We start from the raw sequence: 16,168 nt of genomic DNA on the forward strand, positions 1-16,168 counted from the left end.
AGAGTCTAAACCCCAAGAAGGCGAGAAATAGAGTCGAATTCCATCTTCAATCTGCCATCAGACATACTTGTTCAGTTGTTCATGGAATCATATCCATTAGCCATTGTAAAGTCTCATTCAGATAAGCTTTTGATCCACTAGACAGAATGCTACTTATTCTATTTCTTTTCGCAACTTTTTAATCAATTCTCTCCTCTGATCTGTTTGTATGAAAACAATGGGACAAGATGTTTTAGATTTAAAGTATTATCCATTTTGCATAATCCAAGTCACTAAATCATCAAGACGAATAATAGAATCAAATACTCGAAAAATGATCAAGTTGGAAAACCCAGCAAACAACTAAAACAAACGGGCGGTTACATATAATGTACAGAGAAAGTAGGGTATTAGTTACAACTGGAACACTAGGTTATGAATACTCTCTAGAGCAAAAAATATTCACATCGAGTTAAATGGCTTAAGAGTGCAAAGAAAAACATTAACGCTCTTCAACTTTTGTTAATCCTCATCAAAGTACTTCTCTTCAGCGTCATGGTTCACTTCTCTCTGCCGGTGATCATCCAATGTCTCGTCCTCATCAATAATGTCATCAAAGTACTTCTCTTCAGCGTCATGGTTGGCTTCTCTCTGCCAGTGATCATCCAATGTCTCATCGTTGTCTATCTTTGAATAATCTAAGTACTCGTGATCTTCTCCTAACAAAAATTTCTCATGCATGATGTAGGTGAACTGGTCCATCAGATCTTGCAACTCTTCTGCAGATACTGTTGCTTGCTCACTCTGCGCTGCTGTGGTTGCTTGAGCAACATTGGGCGCATCCAGATGGTCTGCAGTTTCAGCACCACTGGCCACATTAGGAGGATCCACCAGCATCTATTGACAGAAAAGGAAAAATTACAAATGTCAGAAACAACAGGCAATATTTCTAAATCATAGGAGTATTTAAATCATACAAGAAACAAAGAACATAACATAACTCAGCACTTTGACAAAATTCATTGAGAGACTGATTTTAAAGTTTCGTCAGTAGAGCACATAGGTTACTTCTCCTTTCTGTACCATTCAACTTAGTTTTCTTGAAAGGATATGTGAACCAGATGACAAATGGTGGTCATTAACATAAGTGTCTTCAGTGTCATGAGTCACTCACGACTCATATGAATCATATTTACAGGTGGCAAACCAAGGCAATAGATGGTTTGCCAAGACGGGTGAACAAAAAGAAAACCAGAGTAAAAGGAACTTAAAACCTGGAGAACATTAGCCATAGATTCTCATCACCATCTACTTTTCTTTTATAAACATAAATGTAATCATGCACCTACTTCCATTCCCATAGTACAGTTATTTCACAGTGGAAAAAGTAAAGAAGAAGCTCTAAAATTCAATCAGAGTGCAGACAGTAACCATATGGTTTTCATCTTTTATAATTTTTATCCTAGAGTGTGGCAGTTAGCACAAATACTGATAAAGGAAATCGAGACAAAGTTAAAGGCTTTTCAAGTGTAAGTTTGACAAGATTACCTCTGATGATTGTGTGCCCCCATTAGCCTCGTTAGATTCTTCCTCCTCCTCCTCCTCTTCTTCTTCCTCTTCCTCTTCCTCTTCCTCCTCTTCTTCTTCCTCCTCCTGTTCCTCTACTTCCTGGATTCTCTCACCGCCAACCCAATCACTCTCAGCAACACCCAACCTCTGTTGCTCCCCTCTAATCTTTGCTACCAAAATCGCTTCCTCTGACCTCCTCAACAAAGTATCTGACCACCGCTCCCCGGGCCTTGCCATGCTCCTACCACTCGGATCCTGAAACTTCCCCACATACTCATGATGCAAGTAGGGCTCTCTCTCCCTCATTGAATCCTCCGAGAAATACTGCCCATCAAAAATCAACTTATTCAGGTAGGCTCGCCTCCTGTTCTTCACTTGAACTGCCCTTGATTTCAATTCATCCGATGTCGGACTCAATAAACTTCTAAGATGCTTCACATGCCAGCTGACTTCATAGTCATCTGTCAGCGCATCAAACTCCAGGAGCTCCTCAGATGTTAATTTCGATCCATAACGTTCTGCACAAACAAGTCACAACAAGAGTATTAGTCAAATTGGAAAAAACTAAGTTCAAGATCATCAAAATTTCAGAATAAACTGCAACAAAAATAAAATTCAGAGTTAACATACATCGCTCTCTGCACTTAATCTTCTAAAAATTGCAAGCATTGAACACAGCAGCTAAGAAAATAACATAAATTACGAACAATTTCAATGAACTTATCAAAGCCTGCATCTCAATGTAGATTATGAAGAATTTATCCTATTAATGGTTTTGAGACTTAGCTATCCAAACCTATCACACTCGCACTGCCTAATTCGCTTTACCTCATTAATATGAATTACAAGATTGCAAAAGCTACACAATTGTTCTTCCTTTGCGGGAAGCAAAGAGAAGGTTAGGGTTTACCTAAGAAAACGGCGGCGTCGCGGGAGAGGAGGTCGAGGAGAATGGCCTTGCGCTGAGAGGGGGTGATGGTGGTGGATTGCAGGGCGCGAGGGAAGTAGAGGTCCTCCGACGCCGATAGCCTGTCCGATATGCTCTCTATCGCTTCGCTTCTCACTACCTTCGTCTCCATCGTTGCTCTTCCTCTCTAGCTCCTCTTTCACCAAGAACTAGTTTCTGGGTTCAACGAACACGTGACAGTCACGTATATATAGTAGTGGATAGGCCTGGCATCTGAGCCCGTGACCCGTAAACCCGCCCGAAACCCGCACTGTAAAAGCCCGCACGAACCCGTCCATTTATTAAATTCGTGCTAAAAAAGCCCGCACGCAAAAAGCCCGTAAATTAACGGGCCTTCCGTGCAAAACCCACTGGAACCCATGGAACCCGTTTACTTCCAAACAAACCTACTTCGAGTCTTCGACCTTTCCGTCATTCACCAGAACGCAACTCTCTCTCTCTGGAACTCAACCCAATCTGAGCACAGCAACCTCCCATTCATTTCCGTCACCCAATCTGAGCACGCTTTCTGGTTAAGCAGACCCTTTAGCACAGAATCAAAAGGTCCGTTTTTTTTTCCTTTTCTTTTCTCTACGCGTTTCTGAATCTTTGAGACCCTATTTATGTCCCTTTTGGCACATTTTGCAACATGGGTTTTGGTTTTCTCATACAAATCTGAACTGGGTTCGATCAATACTGTGATTTCGGTTATGGGTTTTTGCTGTAATGAAAGAAAGTTTCCGTCTTTGGGTTCTCAGGGTGCTCTGCTATTAAGGGTGCGTCGTCGTTTTGTTGTTTGATTGCTGGTTATGGCGTTATCTATTTCGTTTACTGATAACATGATTCTGGTTTTGCAAGTTGTGTTGTGAAATTGTATCCTAGTGTGATTGGTTTGTGTAAAGTTACAATCTTGGATGAGTGATTTGTGCTATCTAGGCTTGATTTTTTCGGGTTAGTTCTAAATTAAGAAGTCACATACTCCCAGTATAGTATGAATAAGTAGCTAGTAATTACCGTGCTTGATTCAACTCCAAGTCGGTGATGATTTTGGTTGGCAGCAGCCTGGCTCAAACAACTCCGCTGTCTACTCTAACTGGGCTTCCAACAACAGGTTTTATGTTGGAGATTCACTCTGTGAGTTCTATGATTACTCTGCCTAACTGACTAGTTCTCTTCTTTTAGCGTAACGTACGTTCTTAATAAATAGAGAGTTGTGTCATGTCTTTAGGAATTATGAAGGTATGTACGGTAATTACTAGCTACTTATTCATACTATACTGGGAGTATGTGACTTCTTACTGTTTCTACGTTGGTTTAATCTGTTACTGTTTGCAAAGTTTGGATTCTAATCATGGAAAGTTTATCTCACTCTCACCAATATAATCACTTTCGTTTACTGAGTATTGGTCATTGTTGCTCTACGATTTCTTTTCCTACAGTACCTTTCCAAATTCTTGGAAATTTAGCTTTCTCAAATCATTGTCTGATGAAGAAAAGGTTTGTATGTAAGGCCTAAAACTTATGTAGAATATTGGTCTGTCCTTGAAAACATGAAATAAAAAGATGAATGAAACCTTTTACACCTTGAATATGTTTATTCCCTTCCATATTTTTCTTATTCAGGCCAATAGATTCAGTTGTAATTAAATGATTAGGTGTATATGTTGTAGTTGATTTGGTCTATATGTTGTAAGTTGTAACTGGATATCTATTTATTCAGGCCAACAGATATGTCAACTAGTTGAGTCCGCTTCCTACTTCATTATACAAAGAAAGTGATTATATTGGTGTAGGTTGTAATTAAGTGTTGCCAGCACATTTAACTTGAGTCTACCTCATTATATAAAGGAAGTGATTATGTTGTTGCAGGTTAAAGTAATAAGATGGTAAAGTTTGTTTTGAATTAAATTGGTAGATCATTTTTATGGCATGGCTGGTCTGCGGTCTTTATACAAAGTATAAATAAAGAGGAGAAGATGAGTTTAATTTCTTTTTTTTGTAGATGAGTTTAAATGATGAGTCCCAATTTATATCTGTGGAGGAAAGAGGAGAAGATGCTACAACAAATGTACAAGGAGATGATTTGCCTTCTAGAAGAAATCGGACGAGAGGTTTTACAGTTAAGAAGAGGAAGAAGAGTTCTCAATGTTGGCTGTCTTTTGAGGAAATTCCTTTGGGTGAGGATATGATTGAGCGTGCAAAATGCAAGAAATGTGGAGCAATACTCAAATGTGATTCGGCAACAGGGACAGGTAGCATGTTACGTCATCACAATTCGTGCTCTACTTCCTCTGCTAGTAATGTTGTTTCACCACAATCTGCCATACGCTCTACTAAGTTTCAGTATGAGAAATTCTGTGAGTTATTGATAGAAGCTATTATCAGACATGATTTACCTTTCAGCTTTGTTGAGTATGAGGGTATTAGAGATGTATTTTCCTATATCTCTCCTGCACTTAAACTCCCTTGCAGAAATACTGTTAAAGCTCATGTGTTGAAGTTATTTAAGAGTGAAAAAGTGAAACTTCAAACTTTGTTATGATTTAAACTTCAAACTACTAGTGGATTATGATTTTTTTTTTTTTTTAATCTAGCTAAATAATATTTCCAAAATTTAAGAGGAAATTCAGACACCATTTGGATTAATTCTAAAAATTAGCAAAAGCGCTATCATGTTATTAAAAAGCATTTTTGGTTTTGTAACCAAAAAATAAAAGGAATTTTGGTTTGCTTTTACAATGGGACGAAAAAGATAAAGTGGTATAGTAGAATTTTAAATCATAGAAACTCTCTTTTAAAAAGCACATAGCACTTGTTACGTTTTTCTGAAAAATAAGCAAGTCATAGTATCTTGAGGTTTTTAAACACGGACCTTTTAAATAAGGTAAGACACGAACCAAGTATACGAGTGTCAATCTCTAGATAGATCGCTACAGACATAGCCATAAACAAACGGAAAGTACATAAAGAAAAGTTAACCACTTACAAAAAGGCAAACACAAAACAATAATTGATATTCTTTTTTTTTTTTTTTTTTTACTTCATACATCATAACTGTATCTCTCAAATTATTATCTGATTCGAGATTGATTTTTTTGTTAAAATGTTCAATTTTTTTTTTGAGTTCAAATAAATTCCATTAATAGAACGACACATACAAACGGTCCATAAGGACACCCGGTATCATTCACTGTTACAAATCTTGCTCAATTATTCAAGAGCTTGCCAAAAAACTAAACAAAAAACTAGGCTTACAAAAAATACTTTGGACTTGAGCCTCCCTTTGCCAATGCATGCAATTGTGGTGTGCCAGAATGATCAAATATTTAGTGCAAAAACATAGCAGAGTTTAGTGTGCAAGCTAAAGACCAACTTACAGCTTACTCAGTCCCTTTCCCCTTGCCCTTACCCGAAGGGTTAGAGGAACATGGTGAATCGGTGAGACACAATGGAGAAGCAGGTTTCTTTTCATTCTTGGTCTTTGGTGGATTTTTATTTCGAGCTCCAAGAGGACGCCCCCTTTTCTTCTTTGTCTCTGTAGCTTTAACTGGCACCATTAAACCTCCTGGAGTTTCCTGAAGCCCCAAAGATTTTGCAGTAAATTTGGTGGTGAATTCAAGCATCTTGAGCTTCTTTGGTTGAGCCACTTGTCCTCTGTTTTCATCAATCAGAATTGGGGTTTGAACTTTCTGAGGTGAAGGGGTAGGAGTACACCTACCTCTCTTGTTGGGCAACTGCTCTTCAACAGGAAAAATAGCTAAACCATTGTCTTTTCTTGTGTCAGACTCACGAAGCACAATAGACCTTTTGGCCTTACGAGCCCCTGTATCTTTCAGATTCACAAAAGGTGATGTAGTAACAGCAGTTGGAATAGAGGATTTAAAAGTAAATGGCATGCCATCAACCAGAAAATTCCTATTCAGAAAATCAATTTTTGGTACATGAGTTTGCACCACAGTCGTGTTTTTATTTTTTCCTGCAGCAGTACACGAACCTATAGGATGGAAGACCAACAAGCAATCCTCACAACGTCCAAAGAGATTGTCAAAATTGTAATGGATTACCTCTTTAAGTCTTCAACCCCATCATCAATTTTCAGCTTTTTCTCCAAAAAAATTGGTTTCATGATATTATGGCTAACCCTAACCCTAATCTCCCCCTTGTTGTTAAAAAGCCTTTCATCAAGTTCAAGGGGATGGCCAGCCACAGTAGCAATATCCATGATAGTTTCTTTTTTCTCATAAGCAGGAGGGATATTAGTGATACGTACCCAATAGTAAAGTAGGTTCAGAGGGATCTTCTCAACTGGTGTTACACCATCATATTCCATCAACACCATTGGAGCTCGAGCATAATTCCAAGGCCCTCCCCTAATCACCTTGCGCAGGTCGCCGCGGTGATCAAAAGAGAAGAGGAAAAGGGAGTTTGATCTCTCTTGAATTTTGAAGCTTTTTTCCACCACCCAAATCCTACGAAAGTGACGACGAAGATCATTGATTTCCACAGGCTTGGGAGATAGGGATCTTCCCAACAAGTAGGCTTGAGAATTTCTTCTAGTTTTTCCACGTGACAGCATAGTGATATCAACTACATCATCTCCTGCTAGGGCAAGAGACGCTTGGAAGCTTGCAGTAACTTCCTCAAGAGAGGCCATTTGAGAACAAAGATGGAGGAGAGGAGGGGAAAGGCCGTAAGACGGCTGCGGGGTGGTGCGCAAGGCACTACCAATGGCGGCTTAGGAGCTTGGAGGCGTGGCAGAGCACGCTTAGGGTTTTTTATGTTCTTAGTAAGATTTGTTAAAATGTTCAGTTAGTTTAATGATAATATGATATATTGTTTGATCATGTATTCAGGTAAGATAATTGCTCAAATTAAGACTTCGGCACCTAACTTCCCATGCTACTAAATTCGGTAAGAAACTGAGTTTATCCTTTCAAATTAACTGAAGCGATGAGTAGGATTGAAATTTAAGTCAAAATTATGCTAAATCAGAGGTTCAATAACATAACCAACCTGACACACTTCTATAGTACTAAGCTACAAATTAAGACTTTGACACCTCTCTAGGCAAGCCCTTGCCACTAAATTCAACAGGAGACTGGGATTACCCCTTCAAGTAACCGAATGATGAGAAATTGAGAAGGACTAAGAATTAATGACACGTTTACTTACTTGGAATGGAAAAAGTCATGAATTGGAGATAACAGTAATGGAAGAAGGAAGGAATCGATATGGGAATGATTCCTAAATCCATACCCCCTTTGGTTATCAAACTAAAAGGTTATTCAAGAATCGATTCCTGATAATGAGTGGAACCCATATCCATTCAAATATCTTTATATGTTAGTAAACACAATAACTTTGATACCCGAAATCATTCTCTTCATTCTCATTTTCATTTCAGATAAGTAAACATATCCCAAGTTAAAATTAGACTAGGTCAGGGCAGATCTCCTCAAAGTATAACCAACACAATCAATAAACTTATGGGCCGAATAACTAAACCCAAACATCCAAGTTAAACATCCGAGTCCGCTCGTCCCAACTCCAACAGAGTGAAATCTTTTTTTTACCAACAGAGTGAAATCTCCCGCAAATTCTATTCTCAGCTCCGAACACACCCCCGCACACACAGAAATCAATTCAACGGCAACAAAATCTAACCCAAACCCCACACAGATTCCCACCCAATGGATTTCGCAAAGCAGCACGCCGATATCTTCGGCGAGGACGAAGACGATGAACCTAACAACCAAGATGGGACCCATTCCTCCTCCCCCTCCTCATCCTCATCCTCCTCCTCCTCCTCTTCTTCCTCGTCGTCTGCTGCTTCGTCTTCCGGTAGCGAGAAAGGCGAGTCCAGCAGCGGCAATAGCCGAAGCGGCGCCACCACCGGCGGTGGTGGTGCCGGTGACGAAGAGGAGGAGAACGGTGAGGAGGCCACCACTAATAATGAGTATCACGATAGGGGCGATTTTGGGGACGACGATAAGGATCTGTTTGGCTCTGATAATGAAGACTACACTAGAACCCCTGCTACTAGCCCTTTCCTTATTCCTGGTAAAGTAACTTTTTTTTTTTTTTTATAATTTTTTTTGGTTTTGTTGATGGGTCTTGTAGCGTAGTAGAAAGTGAGCATTTGCATTTTTGATGTGCCAAGTGATTCACTTTGATGCACATTTTGCATTTTTGATGACTTTGGTTGCCTATGAGGTTGTAGTGATGGCTCTCTAGCTTACCCAATTGGTAGCCTACCAACTTTCTAGCTTGAGTTCGTCTCGAATTTATTTTCGTCTTCCTTTGTTGTGTACTTGTGTGTAATTTGCTTCCTTGAATGTGTCTTTGCTTTGGAGTGTTGCATAGGTTGGGAGGGATTAATGTTTGGTTACTTGTACATTGATTTGGAGTCTATTTATTTCGTCTAAAAGATAGAGCTGTTAAACTTTCAGTCTTAATTCTTGGTTTCCTACTCTCTGGGACTCTGATCCTATTATGATCAAACTTTTCTTGCAGTATTGCCTGTGGTACGGAGTAATAATCATAGTCAGGGTAGAGGGAGTTTTGGGCGTGGTCGTTGGCAAGCGGGGCATCAAAATGACAGAGGTGCTGGCATCCTTCCCCGACCTGGACCTTATCCGCAGAGGGGGCATAATTACGGCTATGGAAAGTTCTCAAATGGTCGTCATGACGAACGTTTCGTTTCTGAACTAAGACTGTCAAAGAGTGAAGAAACGTTATCAAGAAAGGTTATTCAGATTCAGGAAGTAAGTCAAGTGATCATTTCTGTGATACTTTAAAATTTTCATTAGTCAAGTGCCTTCAAAGGGCAATGGTGCACTGAAAATGTTACAAATGTCGTCATTTTAAACGTCAGACTGATTAGTATACTTCGTATAAAACAATTTCATTAAGTTTGTGGGGATTTTGTTCAAGTGATGCAAGTAGCATAAGTTGGATATTTCCATATCAGATTGGTGAATTTATATGTTGATGTGGCCATTACTTGTTGATCAGCCATTCAACCCTCAAGTTCTCAGCTTGTGGAGTTGCTGGTGCATGTCATAAAGTTTGTTTTTGTTGCTTTCTAATATGGTAATCTTCTCCAATAGCCCTGTGAACTTGCTTGCTATAGTCGGGTAGAAGGTGGAGATGTCAACTTTGATGAGAGCAGCTTGGTAAGCTTTCTGCAGCTTTCTTTTTGGATGGGTGTTTCTATTTGTAGTACACGCTGATTGTTAATTTGTTCTTAGTGTTGTTTCTTCCACATTATCAGAGGCTTTTCAAGCGGCTTATTACTGAAGACATTGGAGCCGATCTTAATCAAGGCTTTGATACTTTCGTAGCAAAGAAAGGTGTGCTTTTTGTTTCAATTAGTTCAACTATCTAGTATCTAGTATCTAGTTTGATGATGAAATATCTAAATGGGGATTTGTATGTTGAATTAAAATATTTTCTAGACTTTGGGGTTTATACATATGAAGGATGATCCTTAGGCAGCTTTATGATTCTTTTCTTTTTCTCTTTCCTTTTCCTCTCTGTTACAGATTTAGGCTCTGAAGGTTTTGGTGACCTTCTTGCCTGCATCAGGGACAAGAATATTCCACTTCAAAATATTCATTTTGTGGTGAGAACGAATTACTCTTTAAGCTTTCGTATTTTTATAATTCTCATGTGAGTTATTAACTAAAAATTTTCTTCCACTTCTCTTTTGACAGACTTTTCGCAACAATCTCAATAAGGTATCTGCTTGTCTCTTTTGACTTTTTGAGTATTCTTCTTCTCTCAATATAATTACTTTTGTTTGTTAGGATGAGTTATGATTAGAGTTGTAGATGCGTAGTAATCTTGGATTAGATGGTTTCATCACTCAATGGACAGTTTATGAACAAATCTCTGATTGCTTTTTTAAGAGACTTTCAAGTCACTGACAAAATTTATTTATCCATATGCATACCTATGGTTGAATAAGAATCAAATGATACTAAATGAAGGATGAGGCGTCCACTCAGGAAAAAAAAAAAATACTAGACACTGGATACTGTAGAACACTGTCACTCACTAATATTGGATATTATCATCTTTGTCAATGTGATAAACAGTCTTTTTTGTTCCATTTCAAATGATTCGTTGTTTTCTTTAGATATTGGCCACTGCTTATATTCGGCATGAGCCTTGGGAAATGGGAGTGCATAAAAGGAATGGGGTTGTCTATCTTGATGTACATAAACTTCCGGAAAGGCCACAAAATGAGATGGATCGTCGAAGGTACTGGAATTTCATATCATCTTTTTGAAGTTTTTTCTGTCTTTCTAGCATGATGATGATTCTGTTCTTGCAGTAACTGGTATTGCTTCCTGGTTTAGTAATGGAGTTCTACTGCCCAAGAAAGAAATTTATAATATATTATGGGCTTTGAAACCTTTCTTCCCAATTAGTGTTTGAAAGATGAAAAATCAGCAACTGTAATTGAGTTTTCATATGAAAGAAGGGGAAGTATGATAAGAAATATGTAAGTCTAGTAGCATTACTTATCTTGTTGGAAATTTCGTAGATCTGGGAAGAAATTGAGAGTTGGTGCAGAAGCGATCTCATAATGTCTATGATAGTAAAGTTGGGATATAAGCACTTCCTTCTGGAATCAAATAAGAAATTCATTGAGGGAAATGGTGAATTTTCTATTTTATGAAGACCTTAGCAGTTAGCAGTTACTTTTAACTCTTCAATAACCCTAGATATGTGTAGAGATGGCTTTCCATAATTTTCAGTTTCAGGTATGTTTTATTCAATCTTTTCAATTTAGGTGTTACTGGGGATACTGTTTTGAGAGTCTTGCAACTGAAGATCCAGGAAGAGGTGATGGAGAGTTGATACATCACGTCGATGCCAATATTGAATACTGTTCAGTGATCAAAACCAAATTAGGGGCTCATCGTATTCTGATGGGCGCTGAAATGGATTGCTGCGATTCAACTGATGATGGAAGGAGATTTTACGTGGAGTTAAAGACAAGTCGTGAGGTTGAAACTTTTTATTTCTTCCCCATTGTGTATCATGCAGTTCTTTTGTTCTATTAGATTTCTCACCTGACTACCTTTAAATTTTTCCATTCAATTTCACAGTTGGAGTACCATACTGAGGAAAGATATGAGAGAGAGAAGCTCCTCAAATTTTGGGTACAGTTAGTTCTTATGACGACCATATAATGTTTCTCTTCAATTTGTACCCTATTTACTGGCTTCCATTTCCTCACCTAGACATACATGAATCTTCATGTGCATGTGCTAGAGACTGATATGCAATGTTTGCAGAACTCTTTGTTCTTTATCTCACTGTTTTGTTTGAGCAATCGGGCTTTTGTCATTATCTCTAATTGCTTTCCTTTTTATGTTTCAAGCAATCTGTTACTTCTGAAATACTTAATTTCTCTATTGAATTTTCTGCAGATTCAATCATTCTTAGCAGGCGTTCCCTATATTGTAATTGGTTTTAGGTAAACCCAAGTGCCACTTAACCCTTTTATGTTCTTACTGGATAGTCGATTAATTGTACATCAAAGAAATGGTTATGTCTCAAAATGGTTTTAGTAGAAACAAAGTTGGTTGAAGGAATAAACGGTGAACAGTAGTTATTTTTATGATCACAATAAATAATAGCTTCGAGTCCACAAATACTGAGCAATATCACATAATGACTTGCTCCAAGCAGATTTTTTTCTGGAAATTCTTTCTAAGTTCCGCTTTATAAATATAGGTCTGTCTAAGTAATTACTATCTCATGCAGGGATGATTCAGGTCGACTTGTCCGCACAGAGAGACTAAGAACCAAAGATATAACACAGAGAGTGAAAACGAAGAACTACTGGCAGGTGAGTTCTTTTCTGCAATTTATATGGTTGCTATGTATTTGGCCAACCAGCTTCCTACCCATCACATGGTAAACATGACAAATACCCGTTCTGGTGATAGTATTTGGAAAGTTTATTGCTTGTGGTAGTGGTAAATAATCCTTTGTCACTCTTGGTGAAACTGGTGCACATGTCTAATGAACCTAATTGGCAGGGAGGAGTTTGCTTGGCATTTGCTGATGAGGTATTATGCTGGCTGTATGGAACAGTTAAAGAGAGTGAGTTTCTAATTTTACCCCGTTCCCTTCTTTTGGTTGAGCAGTAGATAGAAGGTTACATATTATCATATGGTAAATGCATCTTTGGTAAAACTTTTTGTAACTCTCTTACAATATTTTTGTTGCTGAACACCAAAGTTGTAATTTTTTTTTTTGGTCATGGAAGTAGTAAGATTCAGATATCTCTTGTAGCAATGTTTCCTCAGCAATCAAATGAAGCATTCTGATAAATGTTCAATGTGCTTGTTTTGCATGTGTGGCTTCAGATGAAGATTACATATTGCAGTTTGCTCCTCCTTTCCAGCGTTTGGAGCTTCTACAAGCGCAATCTTGCCCAGAGGCAATCACTAACCACGTTGAGCAGTTGTAGAATTTAATGACACCATCAAGTCATCAATTGTAGGTGAAGCAGACAGAAGTGGGGTGAAGCACAGACAGAATTTGACTGTTTTTCCTTTCCTCCGGGTCGTTTCTGCTTCTTCTTCATACTAGTTGTAGTTGTAGCTTTTGAGGCACAAAACTAACAGTCATCTTATGAACAGCTACCGCAAAATGGCCGTTACATTGATAACCCTTTTTTGTTCCCTCGATAGTCAGTCGATTGTAATGTGGCCAAGGTCACCAATTGATAGGAAATTTATACAGTACTTGGGTTTCTTGTTTTTCATCTCCCCCTATTTTATAAATGTAATAACATTCGCAATACGCTACCATCATTTCAAACTGCTTATGAGTTCCAAAAGTTATGCATAGCTAATAAAAATCTAGATCTTAATCAACAGAATGCAACTTCTTTTACTTCTGATCAGTCTCCCCTGACTGTATCCATGGCTCCATGCACAATATAACCACCCAACATGTAGAATTCAAATCTAAATCTTGGAACTTATGAAAGCTTACCCGGGAAATACATCATAATCATTCTTCATACCATGACTTTGCTATGGTATGAGCAGCTTTGTTTCGCTCTCTTGAATTAACTGGATCCGAACTCAATTAGGTGCACTGCTTCAGCACAATCAGTCTCAACCACAGCATGAATGAAACCGCCCTCAACAGAGAACCTCAGGCCATCCAAAAAATTGCCTACAACTCAGATTCAAGGGGAAAGCACATTTCCCCTTTAAGGACTTGACATTGCTCCCATTAACTCGCCTCTGCAATTGTGAGCCACCAAACCAATATCTCTTCTTTTTCCAGGGACATCAACAGCTGCACCCGTGTTGATTTTGTAAGTACTATCAGTGGAGGGAGTCTAACTGCTTCTCCACAAAGGCTGTGAAACTGTGACTATGAAACAACATTTGCACCAACATCTTCTTCACAAAAACGATCTGCTCTATCGGCAAGAAAAACTGGGTGCCTGTCTTCCCGTGAAATATATTGTTCATTTCCTTCCATATAATCCAGCATATATATGCACATTTCTATTCAAATTACTGGGTACTGTTGGTGTACAACTTGATACCAACTTGGCTCGCAGGAGTCGCAGCTGCTGCTGAACTCTGAAGTTTGATGAAATATATGCTCTCTTGATGAAGTATTCGACAAGCTAATTTTAAGCATTATGATGAAAATAAAATTGTGATTAAACTATGCGATGTGGCAAGGAATGTCACAGGATCATGCAAATGAAATAAAGCATGATGGTAATAATCATGGTAGATATGTGACACTAGACTATAGATTAACCTCATATTTTGTTTTGAGCTTGGTCTGCCCCAGAGTATGTCAAAACAGGCCATCTTTTCATCCATAGTGATCTATGGAGTTTTGATGTGGTGCTGTATGAGATTCTCACAGGGAGGTGTGTCTTAGAAAAGACACCGACCAACAGCGGAGCAGAAGCTTCTTTATTGGGTCAAACAGTACCCTGCAGACAGTAAAAAGTTCAGCATGATAATAGATCCACTCCTGAGAGACCAGTATTCTATTAATGCAGCTCGGAAAACCGCCAAGTTGGCAGAAGCTGCCTGAACAAGAATGCAAAAGACCGGCCAACGATGAATCAGGTAGTAGAGATCTTGAAGCAAGCTATACTAGATTTACCAAAGGGTACCAACTCTGAAAATAACAATTTTGGGGCATCTGGGTCTATATTGGGTAAAAAGAACCCCAAGTTGAGGTGATATAAGAGAGAAGCCTGTGATCAAACGAAAACATTATTAATACTGTCAGCTGTGACTATGTTCTATTTAAATTTTTTAACAGGTTGAAATGGTTGGATAAGTTAGTTTTGTAAAAGTTCCAATTTTTGCAGACTTCAAATATTTTTACACCCTTCATATTGACCGAAGTTAGGGGTTTTGGTCCAACATGAGGGTGGTTTGATCACTACTCAGAGGGGGTGTCTCTACTACTTGAGGGGGTTCTAGTACAATTGGATGGTTATTATTTATACTTTTTGTTTTCCTGAGATTGACGCTATGAAAGTTTGAGCAAAGAATGCAGAAAAGGAGGGAGTGAAAAGAATGACAAAAGACTCGATCACTCATTAGAAAGGGTAGTTGATTTTATAAGGCTTTGATGATTTCACCACCTCAGTGTCAAATGATCTCTTAGAGCTACAATGTGAGCTCTCTTGTTTACTGGTTAGCGATGTATGAAACCTTGAAGAAACTACTGTACAATATACATCCGTTTTTAGTTGCTTGTCTTAGAAAGCAAAATTGCTATATTCTGTCACATTCACATATCCATTGTTATCTTACTTTAGAAGTCATGCATTCTACACTGAAAGAAGGTAAAAAGAAAAATAAAGAGCGAAATGCAGCTACAAACTGAAGAAAGAGAAGGCAAAGAAATCTCAAATCAAAAAACCTCCCATATCCTCGTTACTCTGGAGTAATAAAATCTCTGAAGTTTGAATCGTTCCTGACAAGTTAATGTATGGTAAGTCCAAGGCACTAAGAAATTTCAAGCTCAAAAAGCTTGTTGGATTCTACCAGATAGCTTTTTGTATGGAATCAAGAAACGCTATCATCTTCAAGTCACCAAAGTTGTTGGCACCCTTGCCTGTCAAGTAATTTACGTGAGAGCTGGAGAAGCACATTCCTTATGTTTGGAGGAAATGGTTGTAGTCTTGTAGTAAACAGGGTGCAGTTTTTTTTATTTATTTTTTTTTTTTTTATGACAGATTGGAAATTTATCGGGGATTTGTTTTGTAGAGCGCTAGAATAAACTTTCCAATACTTGTTAGGCACTGAATCGGATATTCCAGAAATTGCAGATATGAAGATAATGATTCTCTCTGCTCTAAATCCAATAAATAAATAAAAGAATGGCATGCCTAATATTGAAATGTTGGATTCTCATCTGGACTCAAGTTGAAATACTAAGAGACATGGATTATTATTATTATAGTGATCAAGTTAGATTGACATAAATGAAACTTCTGGAGAACAAGTTGAATAAAATGCACAAACATGATCAAGTTAGATTGGAATAGATCTGATTAATTGAAATGCTCCGGAATGGAACAATATATAATTGCAGCCAATTACTTTGAAATCAATCGAGAAAGATAGGTTTAAATTACAGCCAGAAAGATTA

The 16,168-nt window shown here is 38.2% G+C and overlaps 3 protein-coding genes across 3 annotated transcripts; 2 read left to right on the forward strand and 1 right to left on the reverse strand.

Annotated features, from left to right (window-relative positions):
- Window positions 1–295: 295 nt before the first annotated feature.
- LOC133746060 (uncharacterized) lies at window positions 296–2,683 on the reverse strand. Its single transcript, XM_062174224.1, has 3 exons — window positions 2,459–2,683; window positions 1,528–2,066; window positions 296–876 (listed from the first exon to the last, which is right to left on the reverse strand). Exons 1-3 carry the CDS (start codon window positions 2,625–2,627, stop codon window positions 502–504), a joined length of 1,083 nt encoding a protein of 360 aa, XP_062030208.1. The 5' UTR covers window positions 2,628–2,683; the 3' UTR covers window positions 296–501.
- Window positions 2,684–3,069: 386 nt separating this feature from the next.
- Window positions 3,070–5,036, forward strand: LOC133746061 (uncharacterized). The gene is made up of 2 exons (XM_062174225.1): window positions 3,070–3,270; window positions 4,497–5,036. Exons 1-2 carry the CDS (start codon window positions 3,118–3,120, stop codon window positions 5,034–5,036), a joined length of 693 nt encoding a protein of 230 aa, XP_062030209.1. The 5' UTR covers window positions 3,070–3,117.
- A 2,989-nt stretch (window positions 5,037–8,025) lies between these two features.
- On the forward strand, window positions 8,026–13,283 carry LOC133744140 (NAD-capped RNA hydrolase DXO1). The gene is made up of 13 exons (XM_062172282.1): window positions 8,026–8,554; window positions 9,008–9,258; window positions 9,604–9,669; window positions 9,768–9,846; window positions 10,039–10,118; window positions 10,210–10,233; window positions 10,635–10,759; window positions 11,295–11,511; window positions 11,614–11,667; window positions 11,938–11,984; window positions 12,275–12,359; window positions 12,553–12,616; window positions 12,883–13,283. Exons 1-13 carry the CDS (start codon window positions 8,185–8,187, stop codon window positions 12,984–12,986), a joined length of 1,566 nt encoding a protein of 521 aa, XP_062028266.1. The 5' UTR covers window positions 8,026–8,184; the 3' UTR covers window positions 12,987–13,283.
- Window positions 13,284–16,168: the final 2,885 nt, after the last annotated feature.

This window comes from Rosa rugosa, chromosome 4 (assembly GCF_958449725.1).
Source record: "Rosa rugosa chromosome 4, drRosRugo1.1, whole genome shotgun sequence".
Classification (NCBI taxonomy): Eukaryota; Viridiplantae; Streptophyta; class Magnoliopsida; order Rosales; family Rosaceae; genus Rosa; species Rosa rugosa.

Excerpts from the sequence above, each read along its gene's own strand:
- LOC133746060 (XM_062174224.1), bottom strand. The coding sequence starts at position 2,627 with ATGGAGACGAAGGTAGTGAGAAGCGAAGCGATAGAGAGCATATCGGAC. Across the intron at positions 2,067-2,458 it reads CGACGCCGCCGTTTTCTTAG|AACGTTATGGATCGAAATTA; the intron begins GTAAACCCTAAC and ends TTGTTTGTGCAG. Across the intron at positions 877-1,527 it reads GGGGCACACAATCATCAGAG|ATGCTGGTGGATCCTCCTAA; the intron begins GTAATCTTGTCA and ends TTCTGTCAATAG.
- LOC133746061 (XM_062174225.1), top strand. The coding sequence starts at position 3,118 with ATGTCCCTTTTGGCACATTTTGCAACATGGGTTTTGGTTTTCTCATAC. Across the intron at positions 3,271-4,496 it reads AGGGTGCTCTGCTATTAAGG|ATGAGTTTAAATGATGAGTC; the intron begins GTGCGTCGTCGT and ends TTTTTTTTGTAG.
- LOC133744140 (XM_062172282.1), top strand. The coding sequence starts at position 8,185 with ATGGATTTCGCAAAGCAGCACGCCGATATCTTCGGCGAGGACGAAGAC. Across the intron at positions 9,259-9,603 it reads AGGTTATTCAGATTCAGGAA|CCCTGTGAACTTGCTTGCTA; the intron begins GTAAGTCAAGTG and ends CTTCTCCAATAG. Across the intron at positions 11,668-11,937 it reads AGAAGCTCCTCAAATTTTGG|ATTCAATCATTCTTAGCAGG; the intron begins GTACAGTTAGTT and ends AATTTTCTGCAG.